The sequence below is a fragment of the Hylobates moloch genome, unplaced genomic scaffold (assembly GCF_009828535.3).
Source record: "Hylobates moloch isolate HMO894 unplaced genomic scaffold, HMol_V3 SCAFFOLD_12, whole genome shotgun sequence".
NCBI classification, from domain to species: Eukaryota; Metazoa; Chordata; class Mammalia; order Primates; family Hylobatidae; genus Hylobates; species Hylobates moloch.
The window spans coordinates 47,194,183-47,219,578 of NW_026652287.1; the positions used below are offsets into that span (position 1 = coordinate 47,194,183).

General features: G+C 55.2%; 3 protein-coding genes across 4 annotated transcripts in view; 2 read left to right on the plus strand and 1 right to left on the minus strand.

Annotated features, from left to right (window-relative positions):
* IL27RA (interleukin 27 receptor subunit alpha) overlaps positions 1–2,684 on the plus strand; it is a 23,350-nt gene extending 20,666 nt beyond the window's left edge. The window contains exons 12-14 of the mRNA XM_032169933.2: positions 1,093–1,186; positions 1,366–1,459; positions 1,582–2,684. Of these exons, the coding sequence (XP_032025824.1) occupies positions 1,093–1,186; positions 1,366–1,459; positions 1,582–1,776 (383 nt within the window). The 3' untranslated portion in view covers positions 1,777–2,684. The remainder of the gene's footprint in view (positions 1–1,092; positions 1,187–1,365; positions 1,460–1,581) is intronic.
* A 68-nt stretch (positions 2,685–2,752) lies between these two features.
* On the minus strand, positions 2,753–7,189 carry PALM3 (paralemmin 3). Its single transcript, XM_032171535.2, has 5 exons — positions 6,905–7,189; positions 6,217–6,359; positions 5,986–6,070; positions 4,929–4,974; positions 2,753–4,775 (listed from the first exon to the last, which is right to left on the minus strand). The coding sequence occupies exons 2-5, from the start codon at positions 6,330–6,332 to the stop codon at positions 3,091–3,093; spliced, it is 1,932 nt and encodes a 643-aa protein (XP_032027426.1). The 5' UTR covers positions 6,333–6,359; positions 6,905–7,189; the 3' UTR covers positions 2,753–3,090.
* A 14,414-nt stretch (positions 7,190–21,603) lies between these two features.
* MISP3 (MISP family member 3) lies at positions 21,604–23,882 on the plus strand. 2 transcript variants are annotated; one of them, XM_032171536.1, is made up of 3 exons: positions 21,604–22,696; positions 23,211–23,284; positions 23,527–23,882. In XM_032171536.1, the coding sequence occupies exons 1-3, from the start codon at positions 22,129–22,131 to the stop codon at positions 23,542–23,544; spliced, it is 660 nt and encodes a 219-aa protein (XP_032027427.1). In that variant the 5' UTR covers positions 21,604–22,128; the 3' UTR covers positions 23,545–23,882. The 2 variants fall into 2 exon arrangements, with proteins under 2 accessions (XP_032027427.1, XP_058281670.1); XM_058425687.1 differs by having other exon boundaries at positions 23,530–23,882.
* Positions 23,883–25,396: the final 1,514 nt, after the last annotated feature.

Here is a 25,396-nt window from a genome sequence, read left to right on the forward strand (position 1 = left end):
AAAAAAAAAAAAAAAAAAAAAAATCAAACAAGGACGGTGGGTGGTGAAGGGGGTGCAATTTCAAATAGAGCGGAGTCAAGGAAAGCCTCATGGAAGAGGTGACCTTTGAGCAAAGACCTAAAAGAGATGAGGAGGGAGCCATGTGGATACCTGGGAGAGAGTGTTGCAGACAGCAGGAAGAGCACATGCAAAGGCCCTGTGGTAGGCTTGACCACCTCCCCAACTTCTTTGGTTGTGTTCTCCAGTGAGTGGCAACACACAGAGTGTCACCCTGCCTGACCTTCCTTGGGGTCCCTGTGAGCTGTGGGTGACAGCATCTACCATCGCTGGACAGGGCCCTCCTGGTCCCATCCTCCAGCTTCATCTACCAGGTAGGGGGGTTGGGATGGGATTGCCACAGGGAGAGGATGTGCTCCACTGGGGGGAGAGGTAGCATCTGGAGTCATTACTTGGAAGCTGGCTGCGGTGGCTCACCCCTGTAATACTAACACTCTGAGAGGCTGAGGCAGATAGATCACTTGAGCCCAGGAGTTTGAGACCAGCCTGGGCAACACAGTGAGACCCCCATCTCTACAAAAAATAAAACAATTAGCTGGATGTGGTAGCATGTGCCTGCGGTCCCAGCTCCTGGAGAGGCTGAGTTTCGAGGATCGCTTCAGCCCAGGAGTTGGAGGCTGCAGTACACCGATTACACCACTGCACTCCAGCCTGGACAACAAAGCAAGATCCTGTCTTTAAAAAATTAAGAATTGCCAGGCGCAGTGGCTCACGCCTGTAATCTCAGCACTTTGGGAGGCCGAGGCGGGTGGATCAGTTGAGGTCAGGAGTTCAAGACCAGCCTGGCCAATGTGGTGAAACCCCGTCTCTACTAAAAATACAAAAATTAGTTGGGCGTGGTGGCGTGCAGCTGTAATCCCAGCTACTTGGGAGGCTGAGAGAGGAGAATTGTTTGAACCCAGGAGGCGGAGGTTGCAGTGAGCTGAGGTCGCACCACTGCACTCCAGCCTGGGCAACAGGGCAAGACTCCGTCTCAAAAATAAAAATAAAAAATAAAATAAAAAATTAAGAATGATCTCTTCCCTACCCTATCAGATAACACCCTGAGGTGGAAAGTTCTGCCGGGCGTCCTATTCTTGTGGGGCTTGTTCCTGATGGGGTGTGGCCTGAGCCTGGCCACCTCTGGAAGGTGAGGCTGTCAGATACATGTATCTCTACCCACATGGGGAAGGCAGCTGGGCATTTCGCTGAGGTTCCAGGGGGCTTGAAGGGAGGCCTCAGGGTGCAGTCGCATTCATGAACCCTGCACCCTGGGCTGGGGCATCTGGCCATCTGGATCCGCTGCCCTGACTCTTCCTGTCTTGCCAGGTGCTACCACCTAAGGCACAAAGTGCTGCCCCGCTGGGTCTGGGAGAAAGTTCCTGATCCTGCCAACAGCAGTTCAGGCCAGCCCCACATGGAGGTGAGTCAAAGGGCCCGCTAGTCGGAGCCCTCTGGGGGACTGGGGAGTCCTGGGGCAGTGGGGAGGGTGTGAGGTGTGGGTGGGGGAGGCCAGGGCAGGATTACAGGCTCATCTCTTCCCAGCAAGTGCCTGAGGCCCAGCCCCTTGGTGACTTGCCCATCCTGGAAGTGGAGGAGATGGAGCCCCCGCCGGTTATGGAGTCCTCCCAGCCCCCACAGGCCACTGCCCCCCTCGACTCTGGGTATGAGAAGCACTTCCTGCCCACACTGGAGGAGCTGGGCCTTCTGGGGCCTGCCGGGCCACAGGTTCTGGCCTGAACCACACGTCTGGCTGGGGGCTGCCAGCCAGGCCAGAGGGATGCTCATGCAGGTTGCACCCCAGTCCTGGATTAGCCCTCTTGATGAATGAAGACACTGAGGACTCAGAGAGGCGGAGTCACTTGCCTGAGGACACCCAGCCAGGCAGAGCCGGGATTGAAGAACCCCTATAGAGAAGGGCTTGGCCCCCATGGGGAAGATATAGATGGAAGATGGAGCAAAGGAAAATACATGAAATTGAGAGTGGCAGCTGCCTGCCAAAATCTGTTACGCTGTAACAGAACTGCATTTAGACCCCAGCACAGTGGCTCACGCCTGTAATCCCAGCACTTTGGCAGGCCAAGGTGGAAGCATCACTTAAAGCTAGGAGTTTGAGACCAGCCTGGGCAATACAGCAAGACCCCTCACTACAAAAATAAAACATTAAAAACAATTAGCTGGGCATGATGGCACACACCTGTAGTCCCAGCCACTTGGGAGGCTGAGGTGGGAGGATTGGTTGAGCCCAGGAGTTCGAAGCTGCAAGGACCTCTGATTGCACCACTGCACTCCAGGCTGGGTGACAGAATGAGACCTTATCTCAAAAATAAATAAATTAATAAAAAGCAAAAAAAAAAAGAAGAAGAAGAAGAAGAGAAAACACTGCATTTGGGCACCACCTCAGCTCCCTTGCAGCCAGGTGCAGCGTGGACTGAGTTCTTGACAACAGAATGTGGTCAGAAGTGACATGTGCCAACACGGGGTCTGGGTGGGAGCTCCCCCACACCCTTTCCTTGCCTATGAGCTGGAACATAACACAGGCCTATGATCCAGCTTTGGTCATACCCAAGGGGAAGGTGGAGCAAGAAATGAAAAGGAACCTGAATCCTTGAATGACCACATGGATCAGAACCACTGAGAAAAATAAACTTTTATATTTTTATAGCTACTGTAGCTTTGAGGTCTTTTTGTTACAGCAGCTCAATCTATACTCTCACTGATTGATAATCTTTGACTGTAGCAGGGTTAAGCCTCAAATTTCCTACCAGGAGATGATGCTGTGATTCTGTGCTGACTACACACACATTCAAGCCGTCTGAGTGCTTTCACGTTTTATTTTCAAGTATAAAGGCTTCATCGCAGAAGGAGGCCAGGGTCACAGGCAGTGGGCAAGGGGTCTGGAAGCCCAGGTGTAGGTGGATGTGCAGGCTAGCCGGCTCCCAGGTGCCACGGCCAGTCCTGTGGTGCCCTGTCTGCGCCTGGGACCTTCTTCTGGGTGCCAAGAGGCCGAGGTAGCTGTGAGAGGAGCTGGACATAGGGTGGAGGGGCGTGGGTTCACATGACCGCACAACACTGGCACGTCTTTTGCTTAGGGCCGCTTGCCTCTTCACCCTCAGTGGGGGCAGATGGCTCAGGCTGCCGGGCAGGCGCATAGGTGGGCACAGGGTGGGCACTGGGGTTGGCGCTGGGCCCCTCCCCCTGAAGCAGTGGCTGGCATTCGGTGGGCTGCTGTGGGGCTGGGGTCTCTGCCAGAAGGGGTATGGCATCCCCCAAGGGGCCTTGGCCCTCAGCAGCAGTTTGGGGCTTCTCTCCTTCCTCCTCCAGGGCTCCTACTGGCTTCTCCTGTGCCTGGGGTCCTTCCTCCTCTGGCCTTGTCTCCGTGTTAGCCTCAAGGGGAGGCCCTGCCTCATTCACCTCCTCTGCCTGGGATTCACTTCCTTCCCTGGACCCCTGTTGTTCTAGATTCAGATCTCCCTCGGTCCCTTGGGTCTTCTCTGTCTCCAATGATTCCTCCCCTCCCCTTTTCTCTGCCTCCAGTGTCACCTCCCCTCCCTTTCTCTCCGCCTCCAGTGTCTCCTCCCCTCCCTTTCTCTCTGCCTCCAGTGTCTCCTCCCCTCCCTTTCTCTCTGCCTCCAGTGGTTCTTCGGTTGCCTCTGGCTCTTCCTCACCTCCTTTCTTCTCTACTCCCAATGGTTCTTCTACCTCCTCCTCTGCCCCTCGCTTTTCCTCATCTCCTTCCTTCTCTGCCCTCAAATGTCCCTCAACTTTTCTCTCTACGCCCAGTGGTTCCTCAACTCCTTCCCTCTCTGTTCCCAGCTTTTCTGCACCTCCTCTGCTCTCCAGCTCCAACTTCTCTCCTCCTTTCCTCTCTACCACTGGCGACATCTCCGCTCCATCCCTCCCTGTCCCTGGCTTTTCCTCACTTCCTATTCTCATGGATTCTTCCGCTTTTCTCTTCTCTGCCTCCCAGGTCTCCTCGCCTCCTCCTGTCTCGGCCCCCTCGGCCCCCAGTGGGCTTTCATCTCCTCTCTCCCTCCCTGCCACCTCAGGCCCTTCCAACCCCTCCACCAGCAGCTCCTCCCACTCTTCACTGAGGGTCACTCTCTCCACCCAAATGAAGGATCCCTCCTCTCCTCCAGAGCCTCCCTGCCCGTCACCCTCAGGGCTGCCCTGGGGCATATCTTCCCCTTCTATGGAAGCTGCTGCCTCTAATCTCTCCTGGAGCCTAGTCGAGCTGGTCTGCACGACCTCAGGGACCCTGCCTACCTTCCCTGTGGTCTCTGCATCGCTGCTGCCCACCCCCTCCCAGACCACCTCCACAATGCCCCTGTCCTCCTTCACCCAGGCCGGGAGCTCCAGGCTACCAGCTCCCTTCCTGTCTCCGATGGCTTCCAGTACCACTTCCTCCACCTTAGCCTCCAGCTCGGGGCCCGTGGCCCCTGTGGCACAGTCCTCTGTGGCCCTCAGCCCTTCCCACACCACACTCACCACGCCCCCTCCTTTGGCCTCACCCACCCGCCCTTCGGATGGCACCGCCCTCTGACTTAGCCCCTGCTCTGGAGTGGGGATGAGGCTGGGGCATGGGCCATTGGCTTCTGAGGAGTCCCCTGCTGCTCCGGGGACCTGCCTCGGTGCTGGCAGAAACCCCAAGACATCCTCCCTGGGCTCAGAGGGGGACTCTGGAGGCGTGCCCACTAGTCCGGCCGGCAGGGAGGCTCTCTTGTTCAGATCAGTCTGGCCTGGGGGAGTCAGAGGCGGAGGGGAGAGGACAAAAGGGAAGACAGGGTTAAGTTGGAACAAAAGGACCGCCATCCACACTCCCCTTAAGTCACTCTCTCACACCCAGGCTCTGGGGTGACCTGACCCCCAGACCTAGGGGCTCCCACACTTACCTACAGAACCTGCCTCGACAATGGACTGGGAGAGAGGACGGTGACCCTGCAGAGATGACGGAGACAAGGTCAGGCTGGCCCTCATCCCCACCTCCAGCCTCCCTGCATGCTAGGCTCCCACCCCACCACCCCCAAATACCCCCAATGGCTCTCTATTACCTTCAGGATCAAACTCCACATTGTACCTCCGCCTTCCTCATCTATCTTATTGCCCTATGTTCCAGGGCCTTGCACACAGTAGGTGCTTAAACAATACTGCATTCCCATAGCCAATCTGTATTAGGGGCCTACTTTGCCAGTTACTGGTTACCATGGACAAGGGACACTTAAGCCTTTTGTTTTTGGCACTTACATTCCAATCAACATAAATACAAATTAATTTTTTTTTTGATACGGAGTCTTGCTGTGTCGCCCAGGCTGGAGTGCAGTGGCGTAATCTCGGCTCACTGCAACCTCCACCTCCTGGTTTCAAGCGATTTCCCTGTCTCAGCCTCCCCTAGCAGCTGGGACTACAGGCGCCTGCCAGCACGCCTAGCTAATTTTTGTTTTTTTTTTGAGACAGAGTCTCAATCTGTCACCCAGGCTGGAGTGCAGTGGTGTGATCTCAGCTCACTGCAACTTCTGTCTCCAGGGTTCAAGTGATTCTCCTGCCTCAACCTCCCCAGTAGCTGGGACTACAGGGACACACCACCATACCGAGCTAATTTTTGTGTTTTTAGTAGAGACGGGGTTTCGCCATGTTGGCTGGGCAGGTCTCCAATTCCTGACCTTAAGTGATCCGCCCACCTCGGCCTCCCAAAGTGCTGGGATTACAGGCGTGAGCCACCAAGCCCGGCCTGTACTATTGTTATTCCCATTTTAGAGATGGGGAAACTAAGGCTTGGGAAAGGAAATTGACTTGCCAAGACCACAGAGCAAAGTAACAGCGGGAAGCGGATCTGAATGCAGACCTAGTGGCCAGGCTGCCCTTGGAGAAAGCTGCATTCCTGGTTCCATGTCCCGCTTTGAGGCCTGCTGGCCACGCCCCCCCATCCCACTCCCCTCAACTCCCCCTCACCTGTCTGCGCCAGCTCGGCCTGCCTAAGGGCTTGTGCTGGGCACCTGTGGAAGCACTTTGCAACAGCTGCAGCTGGGACTGGAGTCTGAAGAAGAGAGAGGGCTGCTAGGAGCTGGGCCCCCAGGCTCCTTGGGCTCCTAGGCTCAGGCTACCACCTCCTTGGAATGTGCCCAGTCTCGATCTCACCCCGCTGGGGCAGGGTTCGGGCAGAGCTAGCAGGTCTCCACTCACGTGAACAAGCTGTCTTCCAGGTTCCGGATTCGGGCCTGAGCCTGGCCCTCGGGTGACTGGGGGTCCTTCGAGGTGGGGTCCTCGGATGGCTCTGGCCCTGCAGCTGCCCCATCCATTAGCCAACGTTCCCGGAGAGACTTCCTCTGGGTAGGGGAAGGGAGTCGGGGCTGGGCATACAGACTACCCCGGTCCATGTAAAGTCCCCTCCCGACCTCTGCAGGCTGGGCAGGTTATCTTATCACCACCTCACAACCAGATGCGACATACATCAGGCTGGGATACATGGCCACAGTGCCCCCCAGCGCTGCAAGTGGGCAGACATCCCTTGTTCCAAACCCTTCCAAAATGAAACGGGCACTTCCAAAGTGAAATCAATGTCCCTCCCTACTGGCCCCTCCCTACCCCAAAACTGGACTTGGCTCCTCTCCATCTCCCCCAAACTGGGACAAACGGCATCACTGTCCCAGACTTTTCCCCAAATGGAACAAATGTCCCCATGACCACCCCACTTCGTCCCTCCCAGGCTGGGAAAGACATCCCCCGCCCCGGCCAAGCTGGAACCAACGCCCCCAACTGCCCGCTCCCCCCCAAAATTGGACAGAGGCTCCTATCGTCCCCCAAACTGACTTGCACAGACACCCCCCACTTCATTCCCCAGGCTAGGCAGGCGCCCCCGCCCGCCCCCAACCTTGAGACGCTCCACGCGGAGTTTCTCCTCCTCCAGCTCCCGGCGCGCGGCGCGGATCTCCTCCTGCAGCCGCCGCTTCTCCTGCGCACAGAGGACCCGGAGCTGCCCGCCGGCCGGGCGCGGCCTCCACCACCTCCTCTTCCCTCCCTTTCCCCTCCCTCCTCCGCGGGGCTCCCGGGAGCTCCCGGGGCTCCCGAGGCAGCGAGCCCGGCGCGGGTGGCCCAGCGCGGGTCTGCACCCAGGGCGGGGAAGGGGCTGCGGAGGCGCTGACTCAGCGGCGGGCGGGGCGGGGCGGGGGCGGGGCCGGCCGCGCCCGGGATGCTGCGGAGGCCTCGCCCGCGCCCAATGGGGGTCTGTGGATGGGGGGTGTAGGGGGTGGGGCCTTGGGACAGCGATCAGGGGGAGGGGCAGAGCTGGGGAGCTCCGAGATATGAGGTTCAGGAAACGGGGATCAAAGGCAGGGTGCGGCCGGACGCGGTGGCTCACGCTTGTAATCCCAGGACTATGGGAGGCCGAGGCGGACAGATCACTTGAGGTCAGGAGTTCTAGACTACCCTGGCCAACATGGTGAAAACCCGGCTCTACTAAAACAAAAATTAGCTGGGCGTGGTGGCGCGCGCCTGTAATCCCAGCTACCGGGGAGGCTGAGGCGGGAGACTCTCTTGAACCCGGGAGGCGGAGGTTGCAGTGAGCGGAGATCGCGCCACTGCACTCCAGCCTGGGCGACAGAGCGAGACTCCGTCTCAAAGAAAGAAAAAAGGAGGGGAGGGTGCTAGTGAGATGGGGGTCCGAAATGGGGATGCAGCCATCAGAGCCCAGAGTAATGGAGTGTAGACATGGAATCTAGAGAGATGGGGTGCAGAGGTGGGGGTGCAGAGAGATGGGGTACAGAAGTGGGGTACAGTGAGATGGGGTACAGAAGTGGGGTGCAGATAGCTGGGGCATAGAAGTTGAGTGCAGAGAGATAGGGTACAGAAGTGGGGTATAGAGAGATGGGGTGCAGGGAGATGGGGTTCCATAGATGGGGAATAAAAAGGAGGGTGCTAGTGAGATGGGGTTCCAAAATGGGGGTGCATCCATGGGGTGCAGAGATGGGGATCAAAAGGAGGATGCTAGTGAGTAGTGAGATGGGGGTGCAGCCACGGGGGTCCAGAGATACTGAGGTGTAGAAGTGGGGATCAGGGAGATGGGATACAGAGATAGGGGTCAGAAATATGGGGTTCAGAAGTGGAGGTATGGATAGGTGGGGTATGTAAGTGGGTGCGGAAAGTTGGGGTTCAGGGAGATGGAGGAGGGAAGGATGCGGGACAGAGATAGGATCACAGTGGTAGAGACCCAGAGATGGGGGAGTCCAGAGAGGGATCAAAGTTCCCAAGGAAGGACTCTCAGGATGGGGGCTGCGAGGTAGGGAGATTTGAGAGATAGCGGTCTGATAAACGGCGGTCCGAGAGATGCGGCTCAGGCATGGGGTTTTTGGGAGGCTGGGGTTCGGGAATGAGGCATAGACGATGCAGGTTCTGGAAGTGCGGGGGCCACAGCTCCCCATTCTGAGGGTGGTAGTGACCGGACAGGGACTGGGGGGCAGAGAGGGCTGAGAATTGGTGTGGGGAGCCCTGGGCGGGGCTGGAGCTGAGGGCGCTCTCCGCAGAGATGACGGAGAGACGAGGAGGGAGCATGGGGGAAAGTTTGGGGGTGCCCAGGGCGCGGGGAGGGCGTCACTTACAGCGATGACTTCTAGCCGCTGCCGGTAGAGGGAGCTCTCCGCCATAGGCCTGTTGGGAGAGGGCAGGGGCTTCGAGGGGCTCCCAGAGGCTGTACCCGTCTGGAATGCCCCTCTCTTGGCCAAGATCCCTGAGCAGTGTGGAAACTGCCCCGAGCCCAGCACTTTGCCTCTGTTTCCCCCTTTTCACCTGGGAAGAGTCTGGGCAGGGGGCGAGGGTCTTGGGAGGGGAACTGAGCAGTGACCATGACTGGTGAGGCTAAAGCCCTTCCTAAATCTGGCTTTGCCTCTCTCAGCCTCAGTTTCCTCATCTGTAAAATGGGCAGGAATAGCTTGACCACCCTGTCCTCGCCACCCCCGATTTCAGAGGACCCTTGCAAGGAGCTATTCATGCAGACAAAAGCTTAGGATACAGTGCTACAAAAGTAGTCCCATTGGTAGGCCGGGCGCGGTGGCTCACGCTTGTAATCCCAGCACTTTGGGAGGCCGAGGCGGGCGGATCACGAGGTCAGGAGATCGAGACCACGGTGAAACCCCGTCTCTACTAAAAATACAAAAAATTAGCCGGGCGTGGTGGCGGGCGCCTGTAGTCCCAGCTACTCGGAGAGGCTGAGGCAGGAGAATGGCGTGAACCCGGGAGGCGGAGCTTGCAGTGAGCCGAGATCGCACCACTGCACTCCAGCCTGGGTGACAGAGCGAGACTCCGTCTCAAAAAAAAAAAAAAAGTAGTCCCATTGTTTATGAATAATCATAATTTATAAAATTCCATGATGAATAATATGTATGATTAATTATAATAACCATCCCCAGTCCGACCTGCAGAAACTCTCAAATGCCACCAGGCCCCTAACAGGCTGTGTGCCTCTTTCCCTTCCCAGTCCCACACCCTCTCTGGACCTCAGCTCCTACCCAGAATTTCTCAAGTGCTGTGGGGTAAGGGAGTCTGTGGCCCTCCCACTGTTGCCATGGTAACTCCAGAGCTGCCTCCTCCACCTGCTAACCCCCATCCCTGGGGACAAGGATCACTGGGTCACTCTGCCTAGGACTGGACTCTGAGCTGGGAGGAGGGGGACTTGCCATTTAAGCTTTAACTCGAGATTCCCCTGTCGTTGTCTTCCTCAAAACATCTCTACTTCTCAGCCTCCAGAGTGGCCTGTGGACCCACTTAAGCTCCCCCTGGAAGCTGGAGGGTGACTGTCATACTGCAAGATGATTAGGGGGCAGTCAGTGTCACACCAACCTTATCAACACAGACATGCATTGGGCACCCCTGATTATGTCACTATGTTGACCATGTCACAGGCCGGTATGTAGAAAGCGATGTCTCTGCCTGTCATCTCCACCACTCGGCATGGACAGGCACTGATCAAACCCTCAAACATTTATTAATTTGAACAGTCACCCTACTGGGTAAGCCTCATTGCTCAAACTCCAGCTAGGACCTCCCAGATCTTCCGTGGCCACAACGTGAAGGCATAATAGCACTTATAGTGCTATATATATGATATATATATATATATACACTATATATGGCATAATAGCACTTATAGTGCTATATATATGATATATATATATATACACTATATATAGCATATAGTGTTCTAAGTGCCCTACGGGGTTTCCGCTGGGTTCCCACAGCCACCTCTGCCTCCCCCTCCCTACCTCTATCATGACACAGTGGAGTCAACTCTTTGCTGAATTGACATTCCAGCTAAGAACAAAATCAGCCAACCATTAGCTAGCCCATAACACGTGCCAGGTGCAATGTAATTCATTGAATCCTCCCAATGACTCTAGGAGGTAAGCTATATGAATGTGTCCATTTTATGGATGGGAAAACTGAGGTTCTGAGAAGTGGCAGCAGTGTCCAAGGTCACGGAGCCAAGATCAGAACTTGAAGCTGTCAGATCCAAAATACTGAAAACACAGCTGGCGAGGCGGGCAGGGGTGCAGGTCCAGGAACCCCCATCAAGGTAGCTAAGAGATCAGCCTGGAGACCCTGAATGCTGTTTGGAGCAAGGAATTGAGGTCATGCTCTTTTTTTTTTTTTTTTGAGTCGGAGTCTCCCTCTGTCGCCCAGGCTGGAGTGCAATGGCTCAATCTCAGCTCACTGCAACCTCCACTTCCTGGGTTCAAGTGATTCTCCTGCCTCAGCCTCCTGAGTAGCTAAGATTACAGGCGTGCACCACTATGCCCGGCTAATTTTTGTATTTTTAGTACAGACGGGGTTTCACCATACTGGCCAGGCTGGTCTCGAACTCCTGACCTCAAGTGATCTGCCCGCCTCGGCCTCCCAAAGTGCTGGGATTACAGACGCGAGCCACCGCGCCCGGCCGTGAAGTCATGCTTTGCAAGATATCCCAAAGGAAGCCCAGATTCTGTGCTTATAGGTTTGCCCCTGGGGGAGAGCTGAAGTCCCGTGGTCTCCTGTACCACCCCCAAGATGTAATCTCCCTGCCTCTTCCTTGCTGGGGGGGATCGGGTTCCCATTGCTAAGCAACCAGGTTTGTAGTTGGTGAATAATGCAATGGAGGACCTAGAAGGGTGAAGAACCGAATTGGGGTCCCTAGTGTGGGGGAAAGCCCCTTTTCCAAAACTCTTTCCAAACCTCTGAAGCCCCCTCTACCCTTTTAACCTTAAAAACCCCTCAGCTATGAAAAGACTTCACACACCCCATTCCATCTTGCTTCTCTCTAACTAAGTCCGGAAGAACAATGTAGGCGGCCCGGGCTTCTGGCCACCCGCAAGAGTTGGTGGCCATTTCATGAAGGAGGTCATCCTTGCCATGTTGCCATTGTCTTTTGCAGGCTGGGAGCTTTTAACTTCTGTTGGATCTCAAGCCTTTTCTCCCACCCTGGACACTGAGGGGGTGATTCTAGAGGCAAAACGTGGAACCCAGTGACCCTGACCTTCCCCACTCCCCGCACCACAGCAATAGCCCCACCCTCTGGCTGGACTTTGGGTTCTCAGCCCTGGCAGCGGAAAATTCCCGAAGAGGAAGGGGCAGGGGGAACCTATATCTCTCTCCCACCCCATGACTCTTTAAGGAAGGGTGACATCGACGAGCCTATGGGGTTGGCTGGCCACCCACTCCACTCCCTGGGTCCCCTTAGGAGAGGCCACTGGAGCTCTCAGCTCCCAGACAAGGCCAGCATCCCCCATGAGCCCCTCCCAAGGCCCTGCCCACCAGCCCCCCTGACCTCCCAGACACTTACATGGGTGTGGCCAGAGACCACACCTGGCTCTGCAGGGCCATCTCTGCCCAGAAGTTCACTTTCTGGTCTCCGAGTTCTGGACCCACCACCCGCTTGCCTGAAGGTGCCCCGGAGGCTGTGGCTTGGCTGTCTGGAGTGGGGGGGGGCTGCGGGCGGGCACCGGGAGAGCTGGTCCAGCGGGTTTGGGCCAGGGAGGCGGGAGGCACACCAGAGAGGGGGGCTGGGGGCTGGAGGGCAGTTCTGGGGAGGTACTATCAGCTGTCCTGATAAATTATTCACCAGCCTCTGGCCTCTTTGTTGCACTCAGCTGCCTCCCGGAAAACACGCTTTCACACACGCGTGGTCAAGCGTGGGGGTGAGAGTACTGTCGGTGACTCCCCCTGCCACCAGAGAATGGCATTTCTACTTGGCACCCCAATCATCTTGAGTCTGACTGCCGGCCAAGACTCACCCACACGAGAGCACCATTGCATAGCACACAGGCTGGAGACTGTTTTATTTTTTTAGAGATGGGGGTCTCACTCTGTTGCCCAGGCTGAAATGCAGTAGTGTGATCATAGCTCACTGCAGTTTCAGACTCCGGGGCTCAAACAATCCTCCCTCCTTGGCTTCTCAAAGTGCTGGGATTACAGGCATGAGCCACCACACCTGGCAGATAACATTTTTTAAAATTATTTTTTGAGGCCAGGCGCAGTGGTGCACGCGTGTAATCCCAGCACTTTGGGAGGCCCAGGTGGGTGGATCACCTGAGGGCAGAGTTCAAGACCGGTCTGACTGACATGGTGAAACCCTGTCTCTGCTAAATACAAAAAAAAAAACTTAGCCGGGCCTGTAACCTCAGCTACTTGGGAGGCTGAGGCAGAAGAATCACTTGAACCCAGGAGGCAGAGGTTGCAGTTAGCCAAGATCGCACCATTGCACTCCAGCCTGGGCAACAAGAGCAAAACTCTGTCTAAAAAAAAAATCACTTTTTGAGCCAAGCACAGTGGCTCGTGCCTGTAATCCCAGCACTCTGGGAGGCCGAGGTGGGCGGATCACAAGGGCAGGAGTTTGAGACCAGCCTGGCCAACATGGAGAAAGCCTGCCTCTGCTAAAAATACAAATTAGCCAGGTGTGGTGGCACACCTGTAGTCCTAGCTACTCGGGAGGCTGAGGCAGGAGAATTGCTTGTACCCAGGAGGCGGAGATTGCAGGGAGCTGAGATCGTGCCACTGCACTCCAGCCTGGGTGACAGAGCAAGACTCTGTCTGAAAAAAAAAAAATTACTTTTTGATCGTGGTAAAATACACATAACAAAATTTACTATTAGTGGCATTTAGTATGTTCACAATATTATGCAATCCTCACCACTGTCTGGTTTAGAATATCTTCATCAACCCAAAAGGAAGTGGTCACTACTCATTCCCCTGCCTCCCGTCCCTGGCAACCACCAATCTGTGTCCATCTCCATGGATTTGCCTATTCTGAACTTTTTTTCTTTAGATGGAGCCTCACTCTATTGCCCAGGCCAGAGTGCGATGGCACAATCTCGGCTCACTGCAACCTCCATCTGCTGGGCTCAAGCAATTTTCCTGCCTCAGCCTCCCAAGTAGCTGGGATTACAGGCACCTGCCATCATGCCCAGCTAATTTTTGTATTCTTGTAGAGACAGGGTTTCATCATGTTGGCCAGGCTGGTCTTGAACTCCTGACCTCAGGTGATCCATCCTCCTTGGCCTCTCAAAGTGCTGGGATTACAGGCGTGAGCCACCGTGCCCGGACTATTCTGGATAGTTCTATCAAAATAGACTCACAGGCCGGGCGCAGTGGCTTATGCCTGTAATCCCAGCACTTTGGGAGGCCGAGGTGGGTGGATCACCTGAGGTCGGGAGTTCGAGACCAGCCTGACCAACATGGAGAAACCCTATCTCTACTAAAAATACAAAAATTAGCCAGGCTTGGTGGTGCATACCTGTAATCTCAGCTACTTGGGAGGCTGAGGCAGGAGAACCACTTGAACCCAGGAGGCAGAGGTTGCGATGAGCCGAGATCACGCCATTGCACTCCAGCCTGGGCAACGAGAGCGAAACTTGGTCTCAAAAAAAAAAAAAAAAAAAGACTCACACACTACGTGGCCTTTTGTGTTTGGCTTCTTTCACTCAGAATCACATTTTAAAATTTCATCCATGTAGCGGCCGGGCGCGGTGGCTCACGCTTGTAATCCCAGCACTTTGGGAGGCCGAGGCGGGCGGATCAGGAGGTCAGGAGATCGAGACCACGGTGAAACCCCGTCTCTACTAAAAATACAAAAAAATTAGCCGGGCGTGGTGGCGGGCGCCTGTAGTCCCAGCTACTCGGAGAGGCTGAGGCAGGAGAATGGCGTGAACCTAGGAGGCGGAGCTTGCAGTAAGCCGAGATTGCGCCACTGCACTCCAGCCTGGGCGACAGAGCGAGACTCCGTCTAAAAAAAATAAATAAATAAAAATAAAATTTCATCCATGTAGCATGTATTTATTGTTCCTTAATTCCTTTTTTTTTTTTTTGAGACAGAGTCTCACTCTGTCACCCAGGCGGGAGTGCAGTGGCGTGATCTCGGCCCACTGCAAGCTCCACCTCCCGGGTTCACATCATTCTCCTGCCTCAGCCTCCCAAGTAGCTGGGACTACAGGTGCCCGCCAACATGCCTGGCTAATTTTTGTATTTTTAGTAGAGACAGGGTTTCACTGTGTTAGCTAGGATGGTCTCAATCTCCTGACCTCGTGATCTGCCCGCCTCAGCCTCCCAAAATGCTGGGATTACAGGCGTGAGCCACCGCGCCTAGCCCCCTTAATTCTTTTTTTATGGCTGAATAATATTTCATCATATGACTATACTATATTTTGCGGATCCATTGATCATCCATTGATGGACATTTGAGTTATTTCCACCTTTTGGAGGAAATAAAATATTCTATTTATTATTTATTTATTTATTTGAGACAGTCTCACTGTGTCGCCCAGTCTGGACTGGAGTGCAGTGGTGCGATCTTGGCTTACTGCAACCTCTGCCCCCCAGGTTCAAGTGATTCTCCTGCCTCAGCCTCCTGAGTAGCTGGGATTACAGGCATGCGCCACCACACCTGGCTAATTTTTGTGTTTTTAGTAGAGGTGGGGTTTCACCATATTGGCCAAGCTGGTCTTGAACTCCTGACCTCAAGTGATCCATCCCCCAAAGTGCTGGGATTACAAACATGAGCCGCCACGTCCAGCCTATTTAACTGTTTGTAGATTGATTTTATAACTGTTAAATATTTAGATGTCGGAACCAGGCGTGGTGGCTCATGCCTGTAATTCCAACTACTTGGGAGGCGGAGGCAGGAGGATTGCTTAAGTCCAGGAGGTTGTGGCTGCAGTGAGTTGTGATCACGCCACTGCACTCCAGCCTAGGCGACAGAGCAAGACCCTATCTCAAATAATAATAATAATAAGGCATTATTCTAGGCATGGGGGCATTGGGTATAGAGATGTACTAGACAAACAGAAAATGCTATTATGCAGCTCACTTTCTCATATGGGGAGAGAGACAGATAATACACAAATAGAAAGAAATATAAAAGCAATTGGTGCCAGGTCTGGTGGCTCATGCCTGTAATCCCAGCACTTTGGGAGCCCGAGCAGGGCAAATCATCTGAGGTCAGGAGTTCGAGACCAGCCTAGCCAACGTGGCGAAACCACCGACTCTACTAAAAATACAAAAAATTAGCTGGCCATGCACTTGTAATCCCAGCTACTCAGGAGGCTGAGACAGGAGAATCGCTTGAACCTGGGAGGTGGAGGTTGCAGTGAGCTGAGATGGCGCTACTGCACTCTAGCCTGGGCAACAGAGCAAGACTCCGTCTCAAAAAATAATAATAAGAAGAAGAAGGCTGGGGCCAGGCGCGGTGGCTCACGCCTGTAATCCCAGCACTTTGGGAGGCCAAGGCAGGCAGATCACGAGGTCAGGAGATCGAGACCATCCTGGCTAACATGGTGAAACCCTGTCTCTACTAAAAAATACAAAAAAAAAAAAAAAAAATCCAGGCGCGGTGGCAGGCGCCTGTAGTCCCAGCTACATGGGAGGCTGAGGCAGGAGAATGGCATGAACCCAGGAGGCAGAGCTTGCAGTGAGCCGAGATTGCGCCACTGCACTCCAGCCTGGGCGACAGAGCGAGACTCCCTCTCAAAAAAAATAAAAAAGAAGAAGAAGAAGAAGATGACTGGGTGCAGTGGCTCATGCCTGTAATCCCAGCACTTCGGGAGGCCGAGGTGGGTGGATCATGAGGTCAGGAGGTCAAGACTAGCCCTGCCAACATGGTGAAACCCCGTCTCCACTAAAAATAGAAAAATAAGCCGGTCACGGTGGTGCGCACCAGTAATCCCAGCTACTCGGGAGGATGAGGCAGAAGAATTGCTTGAATCCTGGAGGCAGAGGTTGCAGTGAGCCAAGATCACACCACTGCACTCCAGCCTGGGTGGCAGAGTGAGACACTTTGTCAAAAAAAAAAAAAAAGAATAAAATAAAAATAAAAGCAATTGGTGGCAACTGCAATTGGAGGTGAGTTATTGAGAATACCTGGAATGGGGCTAAAGAAGGAGTGCCATTGTAGGCTGGATTATCAGAGACCACTTCCCTGAAGAAGCGACATTTGAGGTGAGACCTGAATAGAGGAACCAGCCATGTGACTGTCATTTCAAGCAGAGAAAACGGCAGTGCAAAGGCCCTGAGGTGGGAATGCAGTTGGGGGTGGGGTTAAGGGAAGTACGAATCTGAAATGAAGTGACATGACACAAGGGGACAGTGTGAGAAGATGTGACCTGAGAAGTGGGCAGGGCCTGCTGGGGCAAGGTAGATAATTCGTATTTTTATTCTAAATTTGGTGGGAGCCTTTGTTTTTATTATTATTATTATTATTATTATTATTATTATTATTATTATTTTAGAGATGGTGTCTCACTATGTCGTCTAGGCTGTTGTTGAACTCCTAGGTTCAAGCGATTCTCCTGCCTCAGCCTCCAGGGTAGCTAGGATTACGAGCAAGCCACTGTGCGTGGCTTGATGGGAACCTTTGAGAGGGAGGAGGTGGCTGGAACAAGGATGGAGAGAAGTGGATGAATCCAAAATCTGTTTGGAGGCGGAGTCAAGAGAGTTTGCTGATGAATTGGAGGGTGGCTAAAGGAAAGAAATTAAGGCTGACTCCTGAGGTACTTTTTGGCACGAAGAACTGAATGGGTGAAATTGACACACATGGTGAGGAGGAGTAGGGTTGGAAGAACCAAGAATGTGGTTTTGGAAGTGTTCAGTCTGAAATGTCTATTAGACCGGAGACTGCTAGATATGAGTTCAAAGCCTAGGGGAGGAGTCAGAGTTAGAGATATAAATTTGGGAGACATCAGCATAAAGATTATATATATATATTAGAAGTGGAGTCTCGCCCTTGTCATGTTGCCCAGGTTGGTCTCAAACTCCTTTCCTCAAGTGATCCTCCTGCCACAGCCTCCCAAAGCACTGGTATTACAGGCGTCAGCCACCGCACCCAGCCTAGTTTTTTCTTTTTTTTTTTTGAGACTGAGTCTCACTCTGTCACCCAGGCTGGAGTGCAGTAGCACGATCTCGGCTCACTGCAACCTCCACCTCGCAGGTTCAAGGGATTCTCCTGCCTCAGCCTCCTGAGTAGCAGGCCCACGCCATCACGCCCACCTAAATTTTTTTTGTATTTTTAGTAGAGACGGGGTTCCACCACGTTGGCCAGGCTGGTCTCGAACTCCTGACCTCAAGTGATCCACCACCTCGGCCTCCCAAAGTGCTGGGATTACAGGCATGAGCCACTGTGCCCAGCCCAGCCTAGATGTTTAAAACATGAGATTGAAATTTGTCAGAGCCTGAGTCCTGACAGGAAAGATTGTGCACTTGAGGCTGGGCGCAGTAGCTCACGCCTGTAATCCTAGCACTTTGGGAGGCCGAGGCGAGTGGATCATGAGGTTAGGAGTTCAAGACCAGCCTGGCCAAGATGGTGAAATCCTGTCTCTACTAAAAATACAAAAATTAGCTGGGCGTAGTGGTGGGTGCCTGTAATCCCAGCTACTCGGGAGGCTGAGGCAGAGAATTGCTTGAACCCAGGGGGTGGAGGTTGCAGTGACCCAAGATGGTGCCACTGCACTCCAGCCTGGGCAACAGAGCAAGACTCCTTTCTCAAAAAAAAAAAAAGGCTGGGTGCGGTGGCTCCTGCCTGTAATCCCAGCACTCTGGGAGGCTGAGGTGGGTGGATCACCTGAGGTCACGAGTTCAAGACCAGCCTGGCCATGGTAAAACCCCGTCTCTACTAAAAATACAAAAAATTAGGTGAGCGTGCTGGCACATGCCTGTAATCCCAGGTACTTGGGAGGCTGAGGCAGGAGAATTGCTTGAACCCGAGAGGCAAAGGTTGCCGTGAGCCAAGAACGCACCATTGCACTCCAGCCTGGGCAACAAGAGCAAAACTCCGTCTCAAAAAAAAAAAAAAAAAAAAAAAAGATTGTGCACCTGAACACAGTGGTTGATGAGAACTTAATAAAGACCCAGTTTATAAAGCTGGAGGGGAAACCATCAAGGCACAGTACAAACACCCTGGGTTAGCAATGCCTGGGAGCTGTGACCACCTCTTTGCCCTGGAGAGAGCTGTGTAGAGCTACTGCCTGTAGCAGAGGGATGTCACCAATGGGGCTTGGAGGGAGGGGACATGGGATAAACTTTTTTTTTTTTTTTTGAGACAGAGTCTCGCTTTGTCGCCCAGGCTGGAGTGCAATGGTGCGATCTCGGCTCACTACAACCTCCATCTCCCAGGTTCAAGCAATTCTCCTGCCTCAGCCTCCCAAGTAGCTGGGATTACAGGTGCCCACCACCACGCCCGGCTAATTTTTAGTATTTTTAGTAGAAATGGGTTTTTGCGATGTTGGCCAGGCTGGTCTCAAAATCCTGACCTCAGGTGACCCACCTGCCTCGGCCTCTCAAAGTGCTGGGATTACAGGCATGAGTCACTGTGCCTGGCCAACTTTTTTTTTTTTTTGAGACAGAGTCTTACTTTGTTGCTCAGACTAGAGTGCAGTGGTGTGATCACAGCTCACTGCAGCCTTGACCTCCCTGGGCTCAGGTGATCCTCCCACCTCAGCCTCCTGAGTAGCTGGGACTGCAGGCACACACCAACAACGTGCTGCTAATTTTTGCATTTTTTGTAGAGATGGGGTCTCACTACATTGCCCAGGCTGGTCTAGAACTCAATGGCAGATGGCGCAAGCCATCTGCCCGACTCAGCCTCCCAAAGTGTTGGGATTACAGGTGTGAACCACCGTGCCCAGCTAAACATTTTTTTTTAGTGTTATTTTATTTATTTATTTATTTATTTATTTATTTATTTATTTATTTAGAGACAGGGTCTTGCTCTATCACCCAGGCTGGAGTGTATTGGCATTATTATAGCTCACTGTGGCCTCAAACTCCTAGGCTCAAATGATCTTCCCACCTCAGCCTCCCAAGTACCTGGGACTACAGACACAAACCACCATACCCAGCTAATTTAAAAAAATGTCTCCCTTCCTTCCTTCTTCCTTTCTTTCCTTTCCTTTCCTTTCCTTTCCTTTCCTTTCCTTTCCTTTCCTTTCCTTTCCTTTCCTTCCCTCCCTCCCTCCTTCCTCCCTCCCTCCCTCTCTCTTTCTCTCTCTTTTTTTCGTTTCTTTCTAGACAGGGTCTCCCTATATTACCCAGCCTGGTTTACAGTAATCCTCCTGCCTCGGCCTCCCAAAGTGTTAAAATTACAGGTATGAGCCACTGTGCCTGGCTGGGATAAACAACTTGGCTTCACTCTCCTCTCTTTCATCAGGTGACCCCAAGGAAGCCAGAGGGGAAGGAAGGTGAAACAGAAGTCTGAGAACGGGTGCTTGTGAAGTAGGAGGAAATCAGGAGGGGGTGGTGTGCCCAAAGACCAAGGAGCTAATGAAGAGGAGGACAGGGAATGAAGTCAGTGATTGAATCTGCCAAACGGACATCATAGGTGCCCTTGTCAGAAAAAGCTCCTAGAAGCCAGGTGCGGTGGCTCATACCTGTAATCCCAGCACTTTGGGAGGCTGAGACGGGCAGATCATGAGGTCAGGAGTTCGAGACCAGCCTGGCCAACATGGTGAAACCCCCGTCTCTACTAAAACTACAGAAAAATTAGCTGGGCGTGGTGGCACACGCCTGTAATCCCAGCTACTCCAGAGGCTGAAGCAGGAGAATCGCTTGAACTCGGGAGGCAGAGGTTGCAGTGAGCCAAGATCACGCCACTGCACTCCAGCCTGGGTGACAGAGCGAGACTTCGTCTCAAAAAAGAAAAAGAAAAAAATGTTCCTGGGAATGGGGGCCAAGAACCCAGCCCAGCTGGCATGGCTGGAGGAAGGACCAGGAGATGATACAGTGGGGAAGGTCCTATAGAGACAACTTTTTTCCCAGAAGTATACAGCTTATTTAATTAATTAATTAATTAATTAATATATTTTGAGACAGAGTTTTGCTCTTGCTGCCTAGGCTAGAGTGCAGTGGTGCGATCTTGGCTCACTGTAACCTCCACCGCCCAGGTTCAAGTGATTCTCCCACCTCAGCTTCCCGAGTAGCTGGGATTACAGGCGCCCACCACCAGACCTGGCTAATTTTTTCTTATTTTTAGTAGAAACGGGGTTTGGCCATGCTGGCCAGGCTGGTTTCCAACTCCTGACCTCAGGTGATCCTCCTGCCCTGGCCTCCCAAAGTGCTGGCATCACGGGCATGAGCCTCCGTGCCCAGCCGGTAACTGTATTTTTCCTTCTGGTCACCCCAGAATGGTGGGGTTAGGGGCAGGTTCTGGGAAGAGTCTGCTTCCATTAGGGGGAAAGTGGAAAATGTCCCTAGGGGAGGGTGGCCCGCGCAAGGGCATCGATCCTGCCCTTGAACCGCACGATCCGGCCCCAGCTGCGCTCTCCTCCTACTCTGGACGCCTCCTGTTTCCTGTCTGGGCCTCCCCAGGCGCCCGGGCCCAAGGTGACCGCCTTTCAACCGCAACCGCTAAGCTGCGCCCGGGGCGCGCTGTGTCCGTCTCTCCCTCCTCCCTCAATCCGGGAGTGCCCTTGGCCGCGGACACCTCCCGGATTTTTCCGGGAGGAGAGGGGAAGCCGCTTCTCGGCTTGGCGGGGGGCAGTGGCGCGCGGCTGGGAACCTCGCTGAGCGCAAGCACTGGTAGGGAGACCCCAGCGCGCAGTAAGGCGGCTCCTGGCGCCCCCTCGGGCCGGAGCTGTGCGCTGCAAGGCTGGATCGGAAGGAGGGCCCAGGGGCCTGAGGAGTCGCTGCCTGCCGGCTGGCACGACTCAGCGGGGCTGCCCGGGTCCCGAAAAGACGGCTTCGGGGGACACCTCACCAAGGGGCTAGTGGTTCAGAACCCCAGTCCGACGCGCTGCTGGGCCCAGTCTCCGGGACGATGACGGGGACATGGCTCTGAAAAAGTGCCAGGGTGCGCTCAGTAGAACCCAGCACCCAGAATGGCCCCCCAGAGAGCGGGGCCGGGTCGAGGGAAGCCCTCTTCCAAGAAGTCCTGTGCCCTGAGGTGACTGGGCGCGCTAGTTGACGAAACTGAGTGCCCCACCGAGGCGCCCCTGTCCCGAGGGCGGGGCCAGGGCGGGGCGGGAGTCCTCCTGGCAGGTGCCGGGGGCGGTGCCCGGCCCTGCCCCCGGGGGCCGTTCCTGGAGGCCAGAGGCGGGTCAGAGAAGCGGCCGGTGCGGGCGACGCCTTGGAACCCACAGGCCGCCACTGCCGCCACAGGTGCCTCACAGTGCCCTCTGTCCTCGCTCTGGGAATCAAAACCCCGGTTGGGAACTGAGGCTTCCGAGCTGCTTCCAACCCTGGACACCAAGGCCCCCACCGGCCGGAGAACGAAACCCTGGGGTCGTCTGAAGAGGGGGGCCAGGAGTCCCCAGGGCCAGACAGCGAAGCCCCAGAGCTGCTGCGGAGCTAAACACCGAGGTCCCCAAGCCCCCCGCAAAGGACGTGTTGATCTTGGAGCAAGAGAGCGAAGTCCTCGAGCCATCAGTCGAGCAGGACGCAGAGAGCCCCGGGCTGTCCACAGCTGCGGGCTTTGAGAGTCCTGAGCCAGGCAGAGACGACCCTGGGCCGTCCGAAGCGCAAAGGGCGGAGGTCCAGGGGCAGCGTCCCTCTCCAGGCCCTAAGACCTCCTCCTCCAGGTCGGACTCGGAAGCCCCACACCCGCGTTTTCTGCCGTGCCTCGAGGCTCCCCAGCGTCCCCCGGAGGAGCGGTTCATGGAGACGCCCATCGAGCGCGAAATCCGCCGCAGCTGCGAACGCGAGGAGAGCCTGCGCCGGAGCCGGGGCCTGAGCCCGGGCCGCGCAGGCCGTGAACTCGTCGAGCTGCGCGTGCGGCCGGTGCTCAACCTGCCAGGTCCTGGACCCGCGCTCCCGCGCGCCCTGGAGCGGGCGCGGGCGGGCGCGCAGATGCAGCGGGACATCGAGCGAGAGGCCCACCGGCAGGCGGCGCTGGCGCGCCCCGCGGCCCCCGAGCCGCGCGCCCGGTCGCCGCCGCAGCCGCTGGGCGAACTCAAGCGCTTCTTCGAGGCCGCGGCGGGGAGCGGCTCCTCGTTGGGGGCGGGGGACGGCGCGGGCCCGCAGAGGCTGCCAGAGCCTGGGGGACGGCCGCGCTCGGCCGTGCAGGGCGGGTGCCCGGTGCTGGGCAGCGCCCCGCCGCCTTTCACTCCGTCACTGCTGGAGCAGGAGGTGCGCGCGGTGCGCGAGCGCGAGCAGGAGCTGCAGCGCCAGCGGCGCAGCGTCTATGGCACCGCGGAGTTCAAGGAGCCTACGCCGAGCCTCACCGGTAAGCCGCGGGCGTAGCAACGCCGGGGACCCCCAGGGTTCCAGCCGCCCCCACCGATTGCCCAACTTCAGTGGCCCCTCCTGTGGCCCTCCGATTCTCGGGGTCTCTCCCTTCAAGCTCCCAGACTCCCTCTCAACTTTGTCTCTTGCCTACCCCTCTGGAGCTCCATTACTCGTTGTGATCCACCCCTCCACCGGGAGTGATGGACTCTCTGATCCACACCACCCAGGCTGCGCAGGGGTGGGGGCATTCCAGATGTCTTCCTTTTTGTCGGGTTCCAGGGAACCCTGACTGGGTTCTGGCACTTCCGGGGTCCCCCTCTGAATTTTCGGGCTCCTGCTTCTCCATTCTGGGTTCACCTCCCTCCTCCCTCGGGTTCCTGGGTGCCTGGAGTTGAATGGAGGCTTTCATGGGGAGGCGGAGGGTGAACACCTGTGTGTGTTTAAGGGGTGCGGCTGGCTTCTTTTATCCTGGCTGCCGCCAGCTGGTGAGCTGAGCGCTCCTTCCCCCGCAGCGAGCAGGGGCGACGGAAAGTTGGCGGTGATCTGGCCTCCCCGCAGAAAGGTCTCAGAGAACGGCCTGGAGCAGGTGGGAGCCCCCTTACCCGTGCGCCTCTAGCGCTTGTCGGTCCCCCCACCCCTCCGGTGCCAGGACGCTGGGTGGGGAAAGGTGCATCCCTCCTGGAGGGCCACTCTGGTCAGAACTCAGTCTGGGACGCACCCCCGAGGTGAAGAGGAGACGGTGGTCTTGGGGCCCAAACCGCCACCCTGAGCCTGGATGCAGTGCGCAGGTCCCTGAGGCCGGCCTTCCTTCTGGCCCTCTGTCCCCAGGAGGAGCGCAAACCTTGAGGTTTGAAAAGGCTGGGACCCCCGGCCGGAAGTAACATACGCGTCAGAGGAACAGGGCGGGGGCGTCTAGCAGAAGGCCTGGAGAAGGGTCGGCCCTCTGCATTGGGGAAGATGAAATCGACTTCCCTTTGTGAAATTAACCAGCGCCCTCTATAAAACTTAGAGTCCCCCATTGGGAAACTGACCACCACCCACAACTCCGTCAGTGAAACTGCCCAGCCCTTCTCTGCCTAATTGCAAACTGAACTACCCTCTCCCTTGACTGTTAAGAGGGCCGGAGTTACCGCCTCGATTGCCCCACTCCCCCCACCCCCAATAAAGCCTCTTCTTTCAGGGCACTGCAGCCTGTTTTTTTCTGGGTCCTCTTCGTCTGGGGTGGGGCGGGAGCACGGCGGGCCGAGGGAGGCCCGAGAAAACCCCAAGAGGTGCGGTCCGGAATGCGGGAATGCGCCCTTACCGCCCTGTTCTGGGGCTGCCCGCCTCCCCCCGCACGGCCAGACACGGCCTGGCCCAGGTCCTACCGCCCCCTGGCGGCCCGGGCGCAAAATGTGGCGCGCGGACCGAGTTCACACCCTCTTGTTTCCAGGCTTGGTGCCAACGGTGTGCCCTGCGCTGGGCACTGGCCTGACAGTGGTGATAAGAAGCTGTTCCTACCCTGGGAACGTAAACAATAGCTACTAAAAAAAGAGGTGGTGAGGGTGCAGGCTTCTCAACATTATTATTTCCTAATGATCACCATTCTTCTTGACCTCATGGGTCCTCACTATGAGACCTGCTCATTCGTGGTGTTGGGTCAAGAGTTTCTGCTTTCCAAAAGCATCCGTGGCCGGACGCGGTGGCTCACGCCTGTAATCCCAGCACCTTGGGAGGCCGAGGTGGGTGGATCACTTGAGGCCAGGAATTCGAGACGAGCCTGGCCAACACGGTGAAACCCCGTCTGTACTAAAAATACAAAATATTAGCCGGGCGTGGTGGTGCATGTCTGTAATCCAGCTACTCAGGAGGCTGAGGCATGAGAATCACTTGAACCCGGGAGGCGGAGGTTGCAGTGAGCCAAGAACGGGCTACTACACTCCAGCCTGGGTGACACAGTGAGACTCTGCCTCGAAAAAATTTAAAAAGGCAACTGAAACCTAGCTTTTAAGAGAGAAATCTGCATTTTTATGATTGTGACTATTTAGGAAAAACTTTTTTTTTTTTTTTTTTGAGACAGTTTCGCTCTGTCACCCAGGCTGGAGTGCAGTGGTGCGATCTCAGCTCACTACAACCTCCACCTCCTGGGCTCAAGCAATTCTCCTGCCTAAGCCTCCCGAGTAGCTGGGATTACAGTGCACATCACCACACCGGCTAATTTATTATATTTTTAGTAGAGATGGGTTTTCACCATGTTGTCCAGGCTGGTCTTGAACTCCTGGCCTCAAGTGATCTGCGGGCCTCAGCCTCCCAGTTTTTTCTAGGCGCCCTGCCTAGAAAAAACTTTTAAAGTTATGCGGGAGGAGAGGAAGGAAGGAAGGTGGCAAGCAATACCTGTTTGCAATAGGGCCTGTGGCTGTCAATCTGCAAGCTCTGGTTAACTTCTCTCCCCTGGATGGGGGTTCAAGAGGGTGGGTGAACATCCTAAATTGTCTCTAAAACTGTATCTGCGCGGTTAACATTCTGGGACTAGTTTTACAGCGTCTTAGAAGTGCACTGAGGGCCGGGCGCGGTGGCTCATGCCTGTAATCCCAGCACTTTGGGAGGCCAAAGCAGGCGGATCACGAGGTCAGGAGATCGAGACCATCCTGGCTGATATGGTGACACCCCATCTGTACTAAAAATACAAAAAAAAAAAAAAAATTAGCTGGGCGTGGTG